Below are 20,112 nucleotides of genomic sequence, written 5' to 3'. Positions count from 1 at the left end.
CATCTACAGCTGATTTCACACCTGCATGGTACTTTTCTGCACTCAAAATTTTGCTAGAAATTTACACCGAACCATGTCAACACTAGCTGTCGTCGGGTAAAATATTTTTATTAGAAACACAGGTTATACTACTATATATGATATCTTTATCATTGCTGCATCATAAAATTTCTACCAGGGGCAGCGCATGCTTCCAAGAACTAGGAGACGCCAAATACTGTTTTCTGCTATGTAGTTACGTAATTATATGCAGGTAAAACTTTAAAGTCTTTTTAGAAAGACTGCGTAATTTATCAGGTAGCATTGTTTTTATTGTTTAGTGTGGCTGTTTGCTTTTTGTCACCAGTTTTACAATTTAGCTGTTGTTTTGAAACTATATCTGGTTGAATCAGATTATTTAAACATGAAGCAAACGCCTTCGAAGATGTCTGTTGAGCAAGTAACGACAATTTCATTAGGGCAGGAAATTTTCGCTATGTTTAATGTGCAACATGAGATGGAATGTAGTATATAATTCCAGTGCCAATAATGCCCTCATAACAATAATTTTGTCCTTTCTTAAATAACTAGATATATTATTTCATATTTTTTGATGGAAGTTCTTTCAAACAGGATTTTGATTCTGAATTGTTCAGTGGTCGCTAAAGTACTGTGAATGGTATGGGATAGGTTTTCTGTCACAGTTTTTTGTATGACACTTAGAACTTCAGATATATATCACTTACTGTGTGGTGCAGGATATTCTCTGAAAAGTCAATTGTCACTTGGCTTGTCAAAGAATAGCCTGGTTTCTTTATGGAACCTGAAGGATCATCACCATGTTCATGAAAGCCCAGCAGAGGATTCTATCCCGAACTAACTGCATCCAGTTTGCTCCATCAATTCCTATCTCCCCAAGGTTCATCTTAATGTTATCCTCCCACTTACATCTAGGTCCTCCCAGTGATCTCCCAACCAATACCACGTGAACACCCCTCCGCTCTGCCATGCGTGCTGCATGTCCCACCTATCTCATCTTGATTTAATCGTCCTAACAATATTGGGTGATAAGTACAAGCTGTGAACTTGAGATATATCGATTTTAAATTTTGTAGAGAAATCTCTATTTGCATTATTTGTTTCTAACGATTATGAAGGCAGTGCAGCATTTGGCAGTAGTAGTTAAAAATTTATTAAATATGATTCTTGAAATTAATCAAATTGAAAATTTTCCAAATTTAACATTAATATATGTGTTTTTATTTCCATATGAGTTACACTGTTTCTGTTTTAACCACAACAGAAATCTCTAGCATTATCAATGTCAACCTTGAAATAATTGTCTTGAATTGGGAATTTTTGCGTATAATTGTCATCGCTACTAAATATGGCCATCTTGGACAAACAGGATATGGTAGACTCCGTACATGACAAAAAATATATTTTGTTCTTCCAATCAAGTTCTTAATTATCTTATTTGATTTAAAATTGTCGGTTGTGTTGTTGACTCAAAATTTGTGCCAGGCCCATGATATATGATAAATGTTTTAAGCAATTTATCACTCCATTTAATGAACAATGTCCTAGTTTTATGTGTATCAGGAATAGTCATTAATTATTACGTATTTTGAGATCAAAGACTGATATGTGTAAATACCCTTAGTGTAAATTAAATTTCCTGCTTGAATGTGTAAAACATAAATGTTGCTGTTGCGAGTTAATTTTTGTAGATCTAACATTAGTAAATATATTAATTTAAAGTAAATTATGAGTAACATCTCAAGAAGTCACTTCCATAAATATGCACACCTTAGGGAGGGAACTTAACATTTTTCTCACTTTTCCCCCTGTCCATATCATTTCTCAGCTGTTCCATATTTACTCATGTATTACCTGGGACGGTGGTCCTGCTAGCAGCCAAGTTTCACAGAGAAAACTGTCTTGCCCCTTTTCAGCTACAAAGAAGTCTTTTGCTTATTGCATCAAAAATTATTTTTTTGTAGAGGAATTACAGAACATGATGGACAAGTTAGTGGAAACAGGTAGAGAGTATGGAATGGAAATCAACATTGAAAAATCAAAGGTAATGAGGATAGCACCGAGAGCAGAACCATTGAACGTTGTAGTTGAAAACCAACAGATGGAGAATGTGGAGCATTTCAAGTACTTGGGAAGCTTAGTCACGACGGATGCCCTATGCACCAAGGAAGTAAAAGCAAGGATAAACCATGGCCAAGGCAGCTTTCGTCAAGAAGAGGATACTTCTCACTAGCAAGTTGGGCTTGGAGATGATGAAGAAACTAGTGAAGTGTTACGTATGGAGCAGAGACTTGGACACTCAGGAAGAAGGAACAGAAATACCTGGAGAGTTTCGAAATGTGGTGTTGGAGAAGAATAGAGAAGATCAGGTGGACGGATCGAGTGACCAACGAAGAAGTATTGAGGAGAGTCAACGAGCAAAGAAACATTCTGCAAGCGATTACACGAAGGAAAGCTAACTGGCTGGGACATATTATGAGAAGGAATGGGTTACTGAGTGATATCATCGAAGGCCAGGTTGAAGGAAAGCGAGGACTGGGAAGAAGATTGATACAGCTAACCGACGACCTTAAACAAGGAAAGAAGATGACGTTTCAGGAATTAAAACGAGAAGCCGAGAATAGGGAAAACTGGAGAGCTCTGTTTGGGCAGAGCAATGGACCTGTCGTAAGACAGAACACTTAATAATAATAATAATGCCAGAGATTTAGTTGTAGGACATTTTGAAAGAACAGAAAAGTTTTAGGTAATATTTTTAACTGCTGTTTAGATGATTGAGATTCACACTTTTCATGCTGAGATTTTCAGAAGAAAGACAATGTTTTGTAATTTACAACTTTTTATTTTGACTGATAAGACCAAATACCAAGGATTATACAGTGGGATGGGTAGGTATCACTTTCGAAACTACATATTGTTTATATTACATAAAAGTATATAGCATACATTCATGTTTAATTCAGCATTTTTAAATAATATATAACTGCATAAAATTAATTTAATTATAAATGTTTACTTTCACATTCTTCAAAAGAGTTGTATCATGTGATCTTATAATTACGTGATACACTGGCTATTTGTGGCATGTGCAAAAGTGGCTGTATCAATGAAGTTATTGTCAAATTTATTCCTACGCTGTCATTCTAGTCTACGTTATTTTTTCAGCATTTAAAAATTATAAAACTTGAATCATAAGCGAAGGTTTATAGGCATGTGGCGACGCATTATGTTTTCCTTTCTCATAGTATCAGAACATAGCGTAGGATCTCATACACTCCAAAAAATACATTATACCACTGATAGACTCCTGCCACACTTACTACCATTCCAAGTACAAAGAGCATCGAAACTGCCCGACAGATCATCTGAAAATAAAGATTGTTTTCATTATCAATAGAATGAACATAAATTAATAACTAACTAGATGGCTTACGGAACTCGAAGGTTCATCACCGAATTAACCAAAGCCCTCCACCGGACCCTGTCCTAGGCCAACGAAATCCAGTCTCCTTCAACTCCTATCTCCCATTGATCCCGCCTGAGGTTATCCTCCCATCTATGTCTAGGTCTCCCCAGCGGTCTCTTCCCCTCAGGCTTCCCAAATATTGGACCCAACCAACCAGATGGCTTATGAAACCCGAAGGTTCATCACCGAACTAACAAAAGCCCTCCACCGGACCCTGTCCTAGGCCAACGAAATCCAGTCTCCTTCAACTCCTATCTCCCATTGATCCCGCCTGAGGTTATCCTCCCATCTATGTCTAGGTCTCCCCAGCGGTCTCTTCCCCTCAGGCTTCCCAAATATTGGACCCAACCAACCAGATGGCTTATGAAACCCGAAGGTTCATCACCGAACTAACAAAAGCCCTCCACCGGACCCTGTCCTAGGCCAACGAAATCCAGTCTCCTTCAACTCCTATCTCCCATTGATCCCGCCTGAGGTTATCCTCCCATCTACGTCTAGGTCTCCCCAGTGGTCTCTTCCCCTCAGGCTTCCCAAATATTGGACCCAACCAACCAGATGGCTTATGAAACCCGAAGGTTCATCACCGAATTAACCAAAGCCCTCCACCGGACCCTGTCCTAGGCCAACGAAATCCAGTCTCCTTCAACTCCTATCTCCCATAGATCCCGCCTGACATTATCCTCCCATCTACGTCTAGGTCTCTCCAGCGGTCTCTTCCCCTCAGGCTTCCCAAATATTGGACCCAACCAACCAGATGGCTTATGAAACCCGAAGGTTCATCACCGAACTAACAAAAGCCCTCCACCGGACCCTGTCCTAGGCCAACGAAATCCAGTCTCCTTCAACTCCTATCTCCCATAGATCCCGCCTGAGATTATCCTCCCATCTACGTCTAGGTCTCCCCAGTGGTCTCTTCCCCTCAGGCTTCCCAACCAACATAAATTAATGATGTACTTAAAACTCACAAATTTTTATGAATATTGTTTCGATGTCTTCTTTGCATGAAATGAATGCATAAAGAAAATATTTCTCTGTCTATCTGAATGTTTCTTTTTGGAAACTACTGAATGGATTTAAATAAATTTTAGTGTTCTTTGCCCCGAAGGCTCCAAAGAAATTTTGATGTTGTTTTAGATAGTTTTTTCTAAGAGGTGACACTGTGTAAATGCTGGCTGTTGTAATTCTGATTTGTATAAAAATGTTTGATACCACAAATGGTACATGATGTAAAATATAGATATTGAGCTGTGTAGCTCAATTTAAATATTTTTGGTACGTTTAACCAACGTCAAGGCTAGTGAGATACGCGAATCACGAAGAATGAATCTGGAACATAATTTAAGCCTTCACGGGTATATAAAGTGTCCATATTATCTGCACAAAATAGTTTTGATAAAAATATGTACAGACATACTTTGTCTTGCCAGTGCTTGTTGTCCATGCACTGTCGATATCCAATATTTGTGAAGGCGACAGACAAATACAGAGGGACCCAAATATTTGGCAACAACCAGAACAGGAAGTTGTCCACCTTTTTCCTCAGCAGGAAAGACCTGCGATTCACAAGGTCACGCATCTGCAAAAACAGTAAGGTGGTAACATGGTATTAGCTCTTCCAAAATATAAAATTTTAACTTCAAGTAATATTTTTTCATTGTAATGTCTATCTATGAAAAAGGTGTTAAAATAATTTATTGTAAGCAAGTGTGAGATCATAACTGATTAATAATTTTCATTTAATATAAATATATGTTGCTGTTATTACCATTAATGCTAAGATTTTGATATATTTTTTATTCAGATGAAGGAAGACTTCTGTACAAAGTCCTTTAATCGTATGCTCTGGAAATTATTACAGGATGCAACTGTAGGCGATTTCAAGGTATGATCCTATTGTTTGATTGAAAGGAGTGAGAATAATAACAGAAAACCTGTCTGTACTATTGATGCCTCAAATAATACTGATGCATGATGTAAATGTATTTCATATCAGGTACAAATAATATAGTTAGTTAATTATAAAGTAGACTGCTTCTAAATTGTTGCTGATGGAGACAGAACTGTGTGAAATACCAAAGGTATGCACGACTTTGAAGACTAAACTGTATTCAGTTGTAAAAAGTTTTACTTTTGGCGACAGAAATTGAACCTGTTCCACCCGCCTCGTATCCTGTCACCACAAGATCCTTAATAATGCTCGTATTCTTCTATCTTATCAACGAACTTCAAAATAGAAGTTTTCTAAGATGTTTCCCCGCAATATTTTTGTATGCATTTCTTGTGTCTCTTATTCTGTTTAGAAAAATTAAATCCCCTTGCTGTAATGTTGAAGTATTTTGGATTTGTTTAGGAATTTCATCACACGATTTTCTTGAAATCAAACGACAGGTAGACGCGCATAGAATGTCTTGTGATTAGCACGTGTTCTTACCTCAAAATAGTTGTACATTGCTAGATCACAGATGGCCTCAGCATCGCTGTTTCTAATCACTGAGAACTGTTCGAGTGCATCTGATATGTTCTTGTACTTCATCATCAGCTGGTCAAGCAAGCGACAGTCTTCAAATCCCTGAAATATTATTTACTGTGTTATTTGTAGAAACTTTTAGAGATAGCATAAGTGTGTCGTGTGGGAGCAGGATTTGAATTCTGATAGTAAACGGTGTTGAATATGTAAGTAGAAAAATTCCCGTGTTCCAGCAAACTTTAATATTTATGTAAATCCTCTACTTGTGATCATATAAAATTCTAAATTGTCAATATATAGATATTTAGCATGATGAAATTTATGAACAACCATGTAAGATTTATCATTGTTTGTTTGTTTATGTATTTAATGATGCTTTTCAATTGCATAGGTCTCATAACACGAAATAAGACTGTGTATGATGAATTAGGAAGAATATGATGGGAAGTGGTCTTGACGTATTTTAAAGTGCCATCCAAAAACTTGCCTGGAGGGACTGAGGAATCGTGAAAAACCCGTCAAGGCAGTCAGCCTTCGAGTCGAGCAAATGGTCAACGTGACCGGTTACCAGGTACACAGCCTTTTAATGTGCTTATATAGGAAATGATGCAATAAATTTAATTGTACTTGTGCATTTGTGTCTCTGTCAGTAATCTGAGTTTGTATTTGTATGTTACGTGTATAATGTATATAACAAAGGTAAACATAAAGCATTGTTTAAGGGTTGTGATCGCTGCCGGCATCCCAGTAGGTAAGCGGCTATGAACGAAAATTTATGAATAAGTTAAAGTGAACTACATGTAATTCCTAAACTTCCCACTTATTTGATTGCATTAGTTTGGTGTAGGAGGCACTCGGAACATAATCTCGATTCTACGGCATAAAATATTACCTTTACTCTGAGACTAGTGCCTAGCGATAGGAAAAGCAGCTAATCTGAATTATAAAAAGCAGTTTTCAAAACTATGCACTTACGGCATTCATTCCTTGTCCATAGAAGGGCACCATTGCGTGCGCTGCGTCACCAATGATGATGGCTGTGTTGCCTAAGTGATAGGGGTTGCACTGGAAGATTAACAAATATTTTATTATAGTTTATATTGTGATTAGTTGAAGTAATAATGCCAAATGGCTAAAAAAAATTTGATGATGAAGTGAAGGGAAGATATTTTTATTGTAGTTTACCTCATAAATTGCTTTCATGTCTGTTTTCCAAAACTAAAAATTAATATAGTCTGTTCAAAACAAGAGAGAAAACCCATTGGCAAAACTGGCGTACCCAGAAATCAAAGACTGAAAAGAATTAACCTCAAGTGATTGTGATGTATTTTTGGAATTTACGTCAAATGCTTAAAGCCACAAGCATTGTCCCTGTGTTAAGAATCTGGCTTATACTAAAGAGAGTCAGGGTAAATATTGTTGGTGTTCACACAAGTCTGCACTGCAGCAAAACCCTCAAGGTTATGGGTTCAGTTGATCTCGTTATTTGGATTCGGTCTCGTGAAACCTCCCGCATTTAAGGAGGTAACACAAGACCAGACATTAGCTAAAATATTTTGTGTACACCGTAGCAGTAACTGCAAAGGACATTAATCAAAATCCAACCGATGTATATTCCAATGTGAGTCAGATGCAGTGTTCGCTAACGTAGGCTGTCTCTCTGAAATACCTTTATGGATAATAGGGAAGAAGGTTTTGCAGCAAAGAAATCTTCTATAAGCCGATTCTTGCCAATGAGAGGAATTGAGTCTGGGAACTGCTGTGAGAAGAATTTGAGAAGTCTTGTTGGAGAGTCCAGAGCATAGAAATCTGGAAGTGGCATGAACAGTGTTATAGTCCACGAACGATCTTGATTAGGCATTGCGATCATCATGAAATTCCCTCTGGGCCAGACATGTAGGTAGCTAGGCTCCATTATAAACTGAAAGTAAACAAAACAGACACAGGTGTGTATATTTGAACTGGGAGATTTTGTCTTTATATATATATATATATATTGTTAAAAATAACACCTGCTAATGTTTGTTATTTGACAAATGAATGTATAGTGTATGAGAAACAGCAAATATGTTAGCAAAAGTATTGGATACTCAATTGTGGGAAGCTGGTGACGATTGGTCTTCAAGCTGCGGGGTGGGGGCAGGTAATCTTTAGCGAGATCAGGGGCTATTAGCTTCTCAAGAAGGACCCTAATCAGCAAAGTTGGTTTTGAAAATGTGTATAAAAATCTCCAAATGCAGTACCCTCAGAAATTTGTAATGTGACAGAGGACCGAATGGAAGAGGAGAATTGAGGCCGTGGACCGAATGCGGTCCGGAGCGCCATAGAAGAAGAAGATTATTAAGACGAACCTTGTCACACTCTTGTAATTCTTATCGACTTTCTTGAATAGAAATCTTAAGTCCATGAACAGCATTAATTCAATTTAGATTTAAAATGATAGCACATTTTCAGGATGCTGACTTCTGATCAATTTTCTCTTTGAAGGACACAAGACCACTCACTTCGCCATCTTGACCACGTGGCATGCTGAGTTCCAGATAGCCATGCTCGATGTAGGTCTGGCTGAAGTTAAACATGGGCTGCTTCATAAAATGGCGCCTCACTGTGGAGAACGCGCCGTCTGCTCCCACAATCAGGTCCGCCTTCTGCACTACAGTTTCGCTGGTATCTGTCCTGTAAGTGATGATTGTCATATCTTATTATGGGTGAAATTATTCTCAGTATTATGAATTATGAAATATCTCCTAAGGTTGTGACACTAATCCTCCAATTATACCCCCAACCTGTAGGACCAAGAGTTTTTAAAATGCATTTATGTTGTGTTTTAATTTTAAATAAATTATTTAATTATTTGTTAATTTTTAAATAACATCTTTTGAATAGTACTGCCAATATTTTGTCTCTTCAGAATGTTTTAAAGTACTGTTTCAAAGAATGAGTTATAGAAAAGAACTCGCCAATAGTTTATCTGTGAAAACTAACATTTTTCTTATTTTAGGGCTGTATTGACATTACATATATTCATTTTATACCGCTTACATTTGAAATGTCATGGAGCCTTCTTGAAGGTTAGCATTAATCAGCCTGTGATTAAAATGGAGATTCACATCGAAGTCTTTCTCGGTCGCTATTTAAAAAAACAAAAAAACAAGACAAAATGCAAACAAAATTAACGTTTTATCACAACACTTTTAAAAAATTTTCATTGTTCATAGACTATCATTAACAGTTTCTATAACACAGTCTAACGTTCCACAAACTGTGTTATTTATAAGCTGTGCCTTGTTAACATTTTTTCTATAACGTTATCTAAGTTTTATTGTCGTTCACGTTGTTGGTGTTTTGTTGAATATACTGGAACAAATAATTTTATTATAATCTTTATTTAAAGTGGTTTTACACAAAACTTCCCCTTTTATTTGAATGGTATAGACAAATTTGAGTACGTACATAATACAGATATTTCAGTGTGGGATTTTATTGTGTAGGACAGGAAACTTTTGAGACATATATGAACTTAAATCTGAGACATGAAAATGGCAGGGATTTTTGAAAATTTAAAATTAATTCCTATAGCTTGACGTCATAGAGCGTCTGGCTTCATCGGTTGCTATTCAGCAGCGATGCCAACCCTTAAACGTAGCTTACTTCATCCTGCGTCAAGTAAACAACCTATAGGTATTAGGTATTCATATAATTTCGAATGCCATTATGTCATAATGTTATGGAGAACGTTTAGAAATATTGCATGTTTGTGAATTGATATAAGGTTCTTGTAAACACGCTAATGAATCTTCGAGTTCCATAAAATTAAAAGGCGGAGAATTTCTTGTTTAGTAGACTGACTATTATTAGGCGTTTCAAGGACATTTGTCCATACCTGTTAGGAGGACCTCGTTCAGATATCTGCGGCTCACAGAGTAAATGCACTGAAAGGGAAATAAATTCTTTACAATGTATCACAAGTGGCTAGGAACTACGTTACTTATGAATTATTTTAAATTTCTTCTTTTTAGAAAATACCAATTGTCTAAAATTAATTAAGCTTTATTTCCAACAAATATCGACGTTTCCTATAACATGATTAAAGAGAGGTTGTAAATAATATTTTAAGAACTTTGTAACGCAAACACAAGGCGTCTTCATTACAAAGATACATTCGTTAATTCTGTTTATGGAACTAATGGATGTTTATTCTTAGAATTATGCGAAATCCATAGACTCTGTGGGAAAAATATACGGTTAATGAACGTTAAAGCAAGTGTTTTAAAGCGCTAATGTTATACCACAAAATAATGCTCATTAGTTTTCGTCATAACAGTAACTTAATACACGAGTAAGTTATGTAAGTATGCATTTTTTTGAAGATTTCTGTCTTCTGGGTTATTGCGCTGTGTAGTCTGGTCGATGTTAACCATATATATATATATTCATCGCCCTGATGACGGAGGCAGTATGACCTCTGAAACGTTGGTTAACATCGACCAGACTACACAGCGCAATAACCCAGAAGACAGAAATCTTCATATTCACCGCTGTGAGAACCTCAAGTCTTACATGCATTTTTTTGTTATAAATATTTATTATTTTGTAAATAGACAAAATGCCTTAGACTTGGTCATATACTTTGGCATGGAGAAATATTTTTGAAGGTACAACATCTGAAGTTTATTAAAATAAATAGTAACAGTTAGCGAAGTATAAGCTACATTTAGTCGGAATACCTGCAGGAAGTGATACGGAAGAAGGTGACATTTTTAAGTTGTATATAATAAGATGGTAAAGTTGCGTCATATTGTGATATAATAAGTATATATTAAATCTTGTCCGTCTAATCACAATAAATTCTTATTAAATATTAAAATATTACAATAATTAACATTTAAAATATTAAATGATGTTTATTAAAATATTACAATAAGTAACATTTAAAATATTAAATGATGTTTATTAAAATATTACAATAAGTAACATTTAAAATATTAAATGATGTTTATTAAAATATTACAATAATTAACATTTAAAATATTTAAAATATTAAATGATTTAATATTTTAAATATTTTAAATGTTAATTATTGTAATATTTTAATATTTAATAAGAATTTATTGTGATTAGACGGACAAGATTTAATATATACTTGTATATAATAGTTTAAAACTTAAAATTATTCTTTGTCAGGACTTTTTCCATCGTCTGTTCTTTAAAATCTTGACGTTTTGGAGGCTCGTTCTGTCTCCATCTTCAGGCGAGAGGTTTAAGTGTAAACTACCGTCGTCAAAACCCTTTAGAGTCGTATATAATAGGCCTACATTATCTGTGGAAAACAGACTAAATTGGATGCTTCGGTGTTTGTGGTTTTGACGTTTTGTGTTCGATAAAAGTCGACTCACTGAGCAGTAATTTTTAAAAAGTCCTTTGCCTTTGGAGTCAATGAAGAAGTTAACATTTAAATGTCTGCATATATTGACTTTATATCAAGTGTCATTTTATAGCTAATGAAACAAGTGTAATTAATACGTCCATTGTGGTATTTGAATTTTTTATAATTGGAGAACTTCAAATACAAAAGAAGTGTCGTATGTTCTACTTCTTAATTTTTCATATGTGTTATAACAAAGAGGTTACTGTAAGAGTAGCAAACAGTTAATTGTCGTAAAGTACACCTGATTTCTCCTGGGATCGTAAGGTATGGGATGTTGTCCGCCATCCAAACTGTGGATCATTCGCCCCTTCATAGGAATTCCATTGTGGTTTACCAGCTTGTCAAGACCCACCTCTTGCAGAGCTTGTATACCACGCTCCGACAAAGAAAGATTTATGTTTCGGCCTCTAACATGTTCCGATTTTCGGATATCTGTAACAAAATGGTTTGATCGTTATGAATGACCAAATTTTCTTATGCTGAATAAACTAAGTGTGAGGGGCAGTGAATTAAAGCTGGGTTCATAGAACAGCGAACAAGATAAAACTTGAGACTAAATTACAGTTGACATGTCTAGTTCAACGCTGAGCACGCCTTTCAGGTCTTGAGCCAGGCAGATGGCTAATAAATTGTAAAAATATTTTTTAAAAAATAATAATTACTGTTTATTGTCCAAACATTTATTGAAAATAGTGAATTCTCAGTTTCGACCATCTAAGATGAACTTTTTAACAAAGTCTTTGTAGTTCTGCATCAGCACCTGCAATTAATTTAAAGCCTAGTGGAAACTATATATATATATATTATTTATTTAGTGTTCTGTCTGACGACAGGTCCATATGAACAGGATCCTTCCATCCTTTTCTCGGACTGGGACCTGTTCATATACGTTCTTGGCAGATGATCCAGAAGTGGTTTGCCATTGCCTTCTTCTGTGTGTGAATGGAGTAATTGTTGGGATGCCCCGGAGGAAAACTCCGTGTTGCCTAGACCACGGCCTTGCCCAACACAAGTTATAAATTCTGGCACCGCCGGGAATCGAACCCGAGACCCCAGGATTACAAGGCCAGCGTTCTAACCGCTAGACCACCGTGGCGGTCAATATATATATATATATATATATATATATATATATATATATAAAAATAACAATAAATAGCTTTGAATTTTGTTCTAGTCATGAGTCCCGTATAATCTTCACGGAAACAGAGATTACTTCCATAAACAACATTAAAAAATTGATATTTGTAATAGAGAAGTGTTGTGTTTTCTTTGAGGTGCGGACTGAATTTTTAAATAATATTTACGCGAGCTTCGGCTTTAAAGGGATCAACTATCAAATACAATTGAAAAATTGTTTTTCTTGTAATTCAAATATGTCTTTATTAATGTTTTGGATATCTATTTCCTTTAATATGATTATTCTAACCTCACATGTTCGTGCGTCCAATATTTTGTATCACTATGACATTAAAAAATGTTAGGTTAGGGTAACCTCGAATGGTACGTCTTTTATAAAAAGTCTATAGACTATTTTAAAGTCTGAAAGAGAGCAAAGCATGGCGATTAAAGTGTAAAAGAGCAATTAGTATAAACTACATGACGAAAACTTGAAAAGTTACTCAAATATGTGCAGGAATATTGACTGTGCTTGTAGCTGTCTGGTCATCTTGCTGACAGCTGTTTTTTTACTCACCGTCTCTGTATTCGTATAGATCAACATTGTGTCCTCTCTTGGCAAAGTAACAGGCACTGAGAGAGCCCACCTGGAACAAGAAGGATGATTTTGTTTATTTAAGTCTGAATTAGGATGCAATTACAGGAGTTCTGTGCCGTGAAAGATAGATTTGAGAATTGTTATGGATGACGAAACAGTGTTTTAGCGAGGAACGAAAGTGTTTCATCGTAAGGTACCTTACTCTGCGCTCTCGTGGTCTGGATCAGGATATAAACCCGCAAATTGAAACAAAACAATTTTTTTTGATAAAAATTCCAGGGGAAGTCTCTAGAAAATATCATTTTTTCAGATTAAAAGGAATCCTAATTTATTATACTTATTTCATAAGATTATTAAAACCAATATTTAAATACAAAATTTGTACTTGAAAAATAAGTACACGAATATATCAAGGAAATGACGAGTCGCCCTGATGATGGAAGAAGCAAGGACCTCTGAAACGTCGGTAAACATCTACCACACTACACGGCGCAACAATCCAGAAGACAGAAATCTTCAGACTCACCTCAAATCCTACACATGAAGGAAATAGTTTATAAAGATTCTGAATTATTTTCGTAAATTGTAAACAGTTTTATTTGTTAGTTAATAAATCCATTCTACAGTTGTAAAGTGCCATAAATAAACTTCATACAACGTCAAGTACAAACCGGAAGTAGCTGAATTGCATTTCGGTTCCATTCTTGAAATAAGGTAAACTAATGGGGTAATTGAGGTTGTTTGTATTTACGTACATAGTATATTTTTTATATTATTTAGTGTTCTGTCTGACGACAGGTCCATATGAACAGGATCCTTCCACCCTTTTCTCGGACTGGGACCTGTTCATATACGTTCTTGGCAGATGATCCAGAAGTGGTTTGCCATTGCCTTCTTCTGTGTGTGAATGGAGTAATTGTTGGGATGCCACGGAGGAAAACTCCGTGTTGCCTAGACCACGGCCTTGCCCAACACAAGTTATAAATTCGGGCACCGCCGGGAATCGAACCCGAGACCCCAGGATTACAAGGCCAGCGTTCTAACCGCTAGACCACCGTGACCACACGTCCATAGTATCTGATTTTTTTTTAGAAAATTCTTCAAAGTTCCATATATTTTTTTTTAAAACTTTTCAGTCAGAATACCGTAAGTATTTAAATATCCTGCTTACAAATACACTGAATTTGTTTCATATCATGTTTACTTATACATACAACCGTTAGTTTTTATGGCGCCACCGGTTTAATGTAAAAACTGGATTTAGCCGGATGAAATTTCAAATACGTTATCTGGATACTATTGCTCTCTTGCACTGGTATTAGATGTCTAACGAATGTGACTGTGCTGTCAGGTTTTCATTTTGTCCAGCAAATAGCGGTATTTTAATACAGGCAACTCTCGGTTTACGAACGCTCGATTTACGAACGTTCGATATAACGAACGTCACAATTCATTCAAACTTAAAGTCGCCAATAGATAGAGTTCCTTATAAAATGAAATGCCAAACGTATAGCGAACATAATTGTAAGATTTAAATAAATAAACTTTTAAAAAATTTATTTATTATAATAATTATAAAAAAAATTATTATATTATAATTATACTGAACTGTTCTTGGTTAATAAAACTAATCTAGCCGGTATAAAAACTTTGGTTTGCATGCCACGCCGCGTAGAATGTTTTCTCGTTGGAAATAAATCGGTGATTCCCCCTATTATAATATAATAGGATCACCACTTGCTTTGCCTATGTTATCTTAGACGGCCAAGGGTAGTTCTGCATTTGGTGACTTAAAAATATATTTTTAAAAATTTAAGCGATCATGGGTTCAAAGCGAAATAGTAATGAAAACCATAACGTATACATACATTATAATAAATCGTATCGAATAGACCATTCGATGTTTATTACATGGTTTTAATGCTTTAAAATGGCTGCTAACGAATACGATACGTATCGTTAAAACTCAGAAATGCAAGATACACACAACGAACAACGTCTTGGAACGGAACTCGTTCGTAAACCGAGACTCATTTCTTAATTTAATTTAATTTAAGAGACAATGTCTGGGACTGAGAAAGAGACATTTGACCTTCGGGAATGACTTCAGTTTTGGAGTCGATGCCCTTTGTTTGGATGGGAGTGTGTGGTGTCTGTCTGACTCTGTGACAGTGTCACACTAGGGGGCTTCTCGACATACGTGCTTAGTTTGTAAGGATTCCACATTCAGGGTTTGAGCAACCAGTCATTTCCACATCCACAAACGCACTTAGGTCTTAAGGTAATGTGTCCGGTATCGTTAGATAAAAAATTAAAACGTATCTTCAAATTTTATTAAATCTACCTAATACCAATTTAATGAATATCTGGGTTTTTTTAGGCTTTACACGTGGACGTACGAGGTGCGATCGGAAAGTTTCAAGACTGCGCGTATAAAAACCCGTACACTTATCTCAGGTATTAAATTCATCCATCACCCTCGAAGTAGTTCCCCTGGGAGTGAACACAACGATCCCAGCGCCGCTGCCAAGCCTGGAAGCATCCCTGGAAATCTTACTTTGTCAGCCTGTCAAGCACCATCTGCTTGGCAGCGGCGCTGGGATCGTTGTGTTCACTCCCAAGGGAACTATTTCGAGGGTGATGGATGAATTTAATGCCTGAGATAAGTGTACGGGTTTTTTTTATACGCGCAGTCTGGAAACTTTCCGATCGCACCTCGTACAGACCGGCATGTTGAAGCTAATAAGGGTATTTTAAAACTTCTAGATGCGAACTCATCTAAAAATAAGTGTTGTATATGATTACAATTAACATTTAAAGATACTGTTATTCAATTACAAGGAAATTTTGTGGAAATAATTTATAGCACTTTCGACTTGTTCAATGGTGGATGTACAAAGGAGATTCGAAAAGTGTTATTACTCATAAAATGATAATATTCCATTATTTCCCAAACAGTCAAAGAGTTAGGTTATATTGACCCATTGCGACCTCGTAGTCTTAAAGTCTCTTTTGCGGTCTTCCAGGATTTCTTAGTAATCATGGTGTGTTGTTTTGCAATAATTGGGAAGTCTGTCTCACTGCATTCTGTTTACATGTAGAAGCCAATTGTTTCTATATTTCAAATTTTTTGTCTAAAATGGGTTTTGTTTTTAACGTATGTCTTCATTAAGTTCCAAATAATGACTCTAGATGGCAGAATGAATAGTACTTCTAAATTATGTAGAATTACCGAAAAGAAGAAAGGCGATAATGGATGAAACTACGAAAGAAATATTTCCCGTTGAATTTTAACGGGACACTCCCACTACTAATTATACAACGTACAGATTAATTTTTTACAACGTTAAATTCTCAAATAAAACCTCAAAAGTTTCGACACACAGGCTAAAATATGGTTCATGTATGTTTATGAATTATGATTTACGTATATACCGAATCTGACACGATTATCTTAAATGGTTCATTACTTATGGAAATAAATGAACTCGAAAGCGAAATATAGGCCCCACAGCCGAAAGAATTCGACATTTATCCTTCCCGTCAAGTCCGACCGACCCACAACACACAATTTCGCCTTACGGTTGCGTTGTCCGGAAAACATAGTGTAGAAATAGTCCGCTAGAGCGCCAGCTATGTTTGTATTCTAAAAAAAATAACACTAGAAAAATTTATTTTATAAAATATAAGATAGTGTAATTGCGTCATATTGTGAATATTATAACAATTATTTATTTTAATCCGTCTGATCACAATATTTAAAATTTCTTATAATTAAGATAATAAAATATCATTCATGTTCCGTATCGATTGATCGATTTACATTTTCGAAACATTTACACAACATGTTTCAGTTTTTATAAAACCATCATCAGGTGTAAAATATATCTAAGAACTTAAAACTCAATTATGATTTCTGTAGTTTAAAGAAATCATAATTGAGTTTTAAGTTCTTAGATATATTTTACACCTGATGATGGTTTTATAAGAACTGAAACATGTTGTGTAAATGTTCCGAAAATGTAAATCGATCAGTCGATACGGAACATGAATGATATTTTATAAAATATATCTATCTTTATACAAAATACTAGTACCTAAGCCGATACTGTCATTTTAAACTCAAAAGTTTGCACTACTGATATATGACATCGTTGTTAAAATACGTACGACTGAACTGACTTACCGGTCCTCCTCCGATTATGGCCACTTTAAATCTCTTTCGTCCTACTTCTTCCTGCATTGTGTGACGGTTCTACACTAGGTTTTCTCAAGCGCTGATACAGACTGCTGAAGCCCTAGGTGGTCCGTTCGTATGAGTGAAACCTTGCGGTAGAGCTACGTCTGATAGGTTATGTAACGTTATGTGATACTTTGCAACATACACCAGGGTACTTTTTTAGTTTATTCTAGGTGAATAGAAGTACTGACGTGTTGTATCAACTTTCACATCACATTTTTCTAGTTTACTTGTTCTCAATTGCAAATTTTATGGTTTGTAACACACAAGGATAATGAACCTTACAAAGGGAGGTTGTTTCCATCCGTCCACACCCTGTACGAAGTGCGATCGGAAAGTTTCAAGACTGCGCGTATAAAAACCCGTACACTTATCTCAGGTATTAAATTCATCCATCACCCTCGAAGTAGTTCCCCTGGGAGTGAACACAACGATCCCAGCGCCGCTGCCAAGCCTGGAAGCATCCCTGGAAATCTTTTTTTGTCAGCCTGTCAAGCACCATCACGAATGAAACAAATAAAATACAGTAACATAGAGTCGTTGTAAGAGTTAGGTTTTTCTGGTATTAAGAAAATCTGAACACTATTTAAAGAAAGACGAAATGAACAGCTATACAGGGTGATAATTATTTTACTCAATCAGCTACTACACATCTGCCAGACGCTGTCTATCGCTATGTGCAAACCCCATTAACTGGCTTCACGAAGTAGAGTCCTTCTTCAGAAGCTAAAATTACTTGAGTGTTATGTAAGTTCGCCACTGTGTAATAAGTCGGGGGAACCCAGTCTGATCTACTTCGATTTCATCCTTCGATGTCTATGTATGCCTCTCAGTTAGCCTCATATCTGATGTCCCTAATGCGTGACATTTGTTCTGATCACGTATTTCTTCATGAGTAATCAACTTATTCATTTTTGGTATTTACTTACGTACTTACTAAATGGAGCTGAGTCCTTCCTGAGAAGCCAACCGTTGCCCAGCCACTCAAGAATTTCCCACAATTTTATGGAACCCGAATATTCATCACCGTGTTCACAATAGCCCGCCTCTGGTTCCAATCCTGAGCCAGATGAATCCATTCCATATGACACCATTCTAGTCCTAAGATACATTTTAATATTATCTTTCCGCCTACGTCTTAGTCTTCCTAGTGGTTTCCTTCCTTCTGGTTTGCCCACGAAAACTCTGTATGCATTCCTCTTCTCTCCCACGCGAGCTACATGCCATGCCTATCACATCTTCCTTGACTTGGTCAGTCTAATTAAATTTGGCGAGGAGTACAACTTATGAAGCTCCTCATTATGAAACTTTCTCCAGCTTCCAAGAAATTAATCCCTCTTAGGTCCAGATATATCCTCAGAGCCCTGTACTCAAACACCAACAGTCTACGTTCCTTCCTTAGTGTCAGAGACCAAGTTTTATACCCGTACAAAACTACAGACAAAATTATGGTTTTTGTACGTTTTTGGTGAGTACGAAATCATAATGTTCTTATTATATAGTTTTCTCTGTCTTCGTGTTCAGAAGTTTGTTCTCAGATAGCGTCATCTGTGATCTTCCGTTATTATGAGAGACCAAGTTTCATCGTATATAAACAAGAGAACATTAAAAAAAGCCTAATTTTATTCTGCATATATACTAAAAACACGGAAGTGTTATTTGATTTTATCATGTCTACTTCAAAATATATCTACGAGGTGAGGAAAGTACAATTGCCGAATTTCCCTCTTCAGTGACGTAATCACACGTTAGCCAATTTAGTAAAAAGAAACTGAAGTCCGCGAACGAAAGTTATGCCGGGAAATTCATCGAGGTACCACCCTTCCCCGTCTGAAAACTACTAGTTGCGCGTAGACCACGGAGCGTGTGTGTGAGTGATATGCTGTTGAAATGTATCGATACGAAATTACTCCCGAATATGGCGAATGTTAATAAATGAAACAGTAAAATTGGGAAATCCAATATGATCAGACATTATCAGTGCTAAAACCCGAAGTCAAGTGTTCACCTTTTACAAGGCGTCGGCCTCGTAAGGACTGACTTCAAGTTACCGGATTGCCAAGCCGACATTTTCATTGAAACAACAGACAAGGTAAAATGTCCTCGTACAATATCCTGATAGGACAAGTACAGTTATTACCTGAGCACATACAAGGGGGATAGAAAGCTAGTAGCATCGCAGGAAAATCTTTTTTTTTCACTCAGACACAAGGGGTTATTTCACCTGAGTATAATGGGCCACATAACGATTACGTAAAGATGAAAGCAGGACAGATTTTTTAAACTTGCTGCTGTAACAAAAACTGATCACAGAAGTCGGCGAAATAATGTATATTATTTTCCATTATCAAATTAGGTGTGGTTTTATTATGTTCTACATCAGACAGGTTTCCATCTATCCACCCATTTGACGTCTGCTAACCATCACCACAGTCGATGTTGGTCTTCTGGGTGGACTTTTAGGACGATACCATCGTTTCGGAAAACGATAGTCGCCAGAAAAGCAAAATATAATCTATATATTTACCACTGTGAGAACCTGAAATCTCATTGTCAGAATTAATTTATATTTAAAAAATGAAGCAAGCTAAAATATGTGTAATTTCGGAGCCCCGAAGATTGGGGCTGGCCAAAATATGAAGTAGAATCTACAAATACCTGTTCTATTTACAACTGGTGCCGCAGATTCTGAAGTTTTTGAAATTTGACATTATGCAATGATTCCCACTTCTCATACATCCAAATAATCATCCTCAGTACTTGATATATTACTCAT

General features: G+C 36.2%; 2 protein-coding genes across 2 annotated transcripts in view; one reads left to right on the top strand and one right to left on the bottom strand.

The window, feature by feature from the left end:
• Window positions 1-3,246: 3,246 nt before the first annotated feature.
• Window positions 3,247-17,410, bottom strand: cn (Kynurenine 3-monooxygenase cn). The gene is made up of 11 exons (XM_087354835.1): window positions 17,283-17,410; window positions 13,076-13,145; window positions 11,621-11,811; window positions 9,835-9,883; window positions 8,994-9,081; window positions 8,456-8,627; window positions 7,621-7,872; window positions 6,927-7,016; window positions 5,916-6,053; window positions 4,899-5,060; window positions 3,247-3,383 (listed from the first exon to the last, which is right to left on the bottom strand). The coding sequence occupies exons 1-11, from the start codon at window positions 17,337-17,339 to the stop codon at window positions 3,258-3,260; spliced, it is 1,395 nt and encodes a 464-aa protein (XP_087210961.1). The 5' UTR covers window positions 17,340-17,410; the 3' UTR covers window positions 3,247-3,257.
• Window positions 17,411-19,185: 1,775 nt separating this feature from the next.
• hlk (hulk) overlaps window positions 19,186-20,112 on the top strand; it is a 119,714-nt gene continuing 118,787 nt past the window's right edge. The window contains exon 1 of the mRNA XM_022071922.2: window positions 19,186-19,428. The gene's annotated coding sequence lies outside the window, so the exon portion shown is untranslated. The remainder of the gene's footprint in view (window positions 19,429-20,112) is intronic.

This window comes from Zootermopsis nevadensis, unplaced genomic scaffold (assembly GCF_977971745.1).
Source record: "Zootermopsis nevadensis isolate Lab colony 2312 unplaced genomic scaffold, Znev_1.0 Znev_ptg000024l, whole genome shotgun sequence".
Classification (NCBI taxonomy): domain Eukaryota; kingdom Metazoa; phylum Arthropoda; class Insecta; order Blattodea; family Termopsidae; genus Zootermopsis; species Zootermopsis nevadensis.
This window is presented reverse-complemented; position numbering and strand designations above follow the sequence as displayed.

Excerpts from the sequence above, each read along its gene's own strand:
- cn (XM_087354835.1), bottom strand. The coding sequence starts at position 17,339 with ATGCAGGAAGAAGTAGGACGAAAGAGATTTAAAGTGGCCATAATCGGA. Across the intron at positions 6,054-6,926 it reads ATGGACAAGGAATGAATGCC|GGATTTGAAGACTGTCGCTT; the intron begins GTAAGTGCATAG and ends ATAATATTTCAG. Across the intron at positions 5,061-5,915 it reads CAATGTACAACTATTTTGAG|ATGCGTGACCTTGTGAATCG; the intron begins GTAAGAACACGT and ends CTGTTTTTGCAG.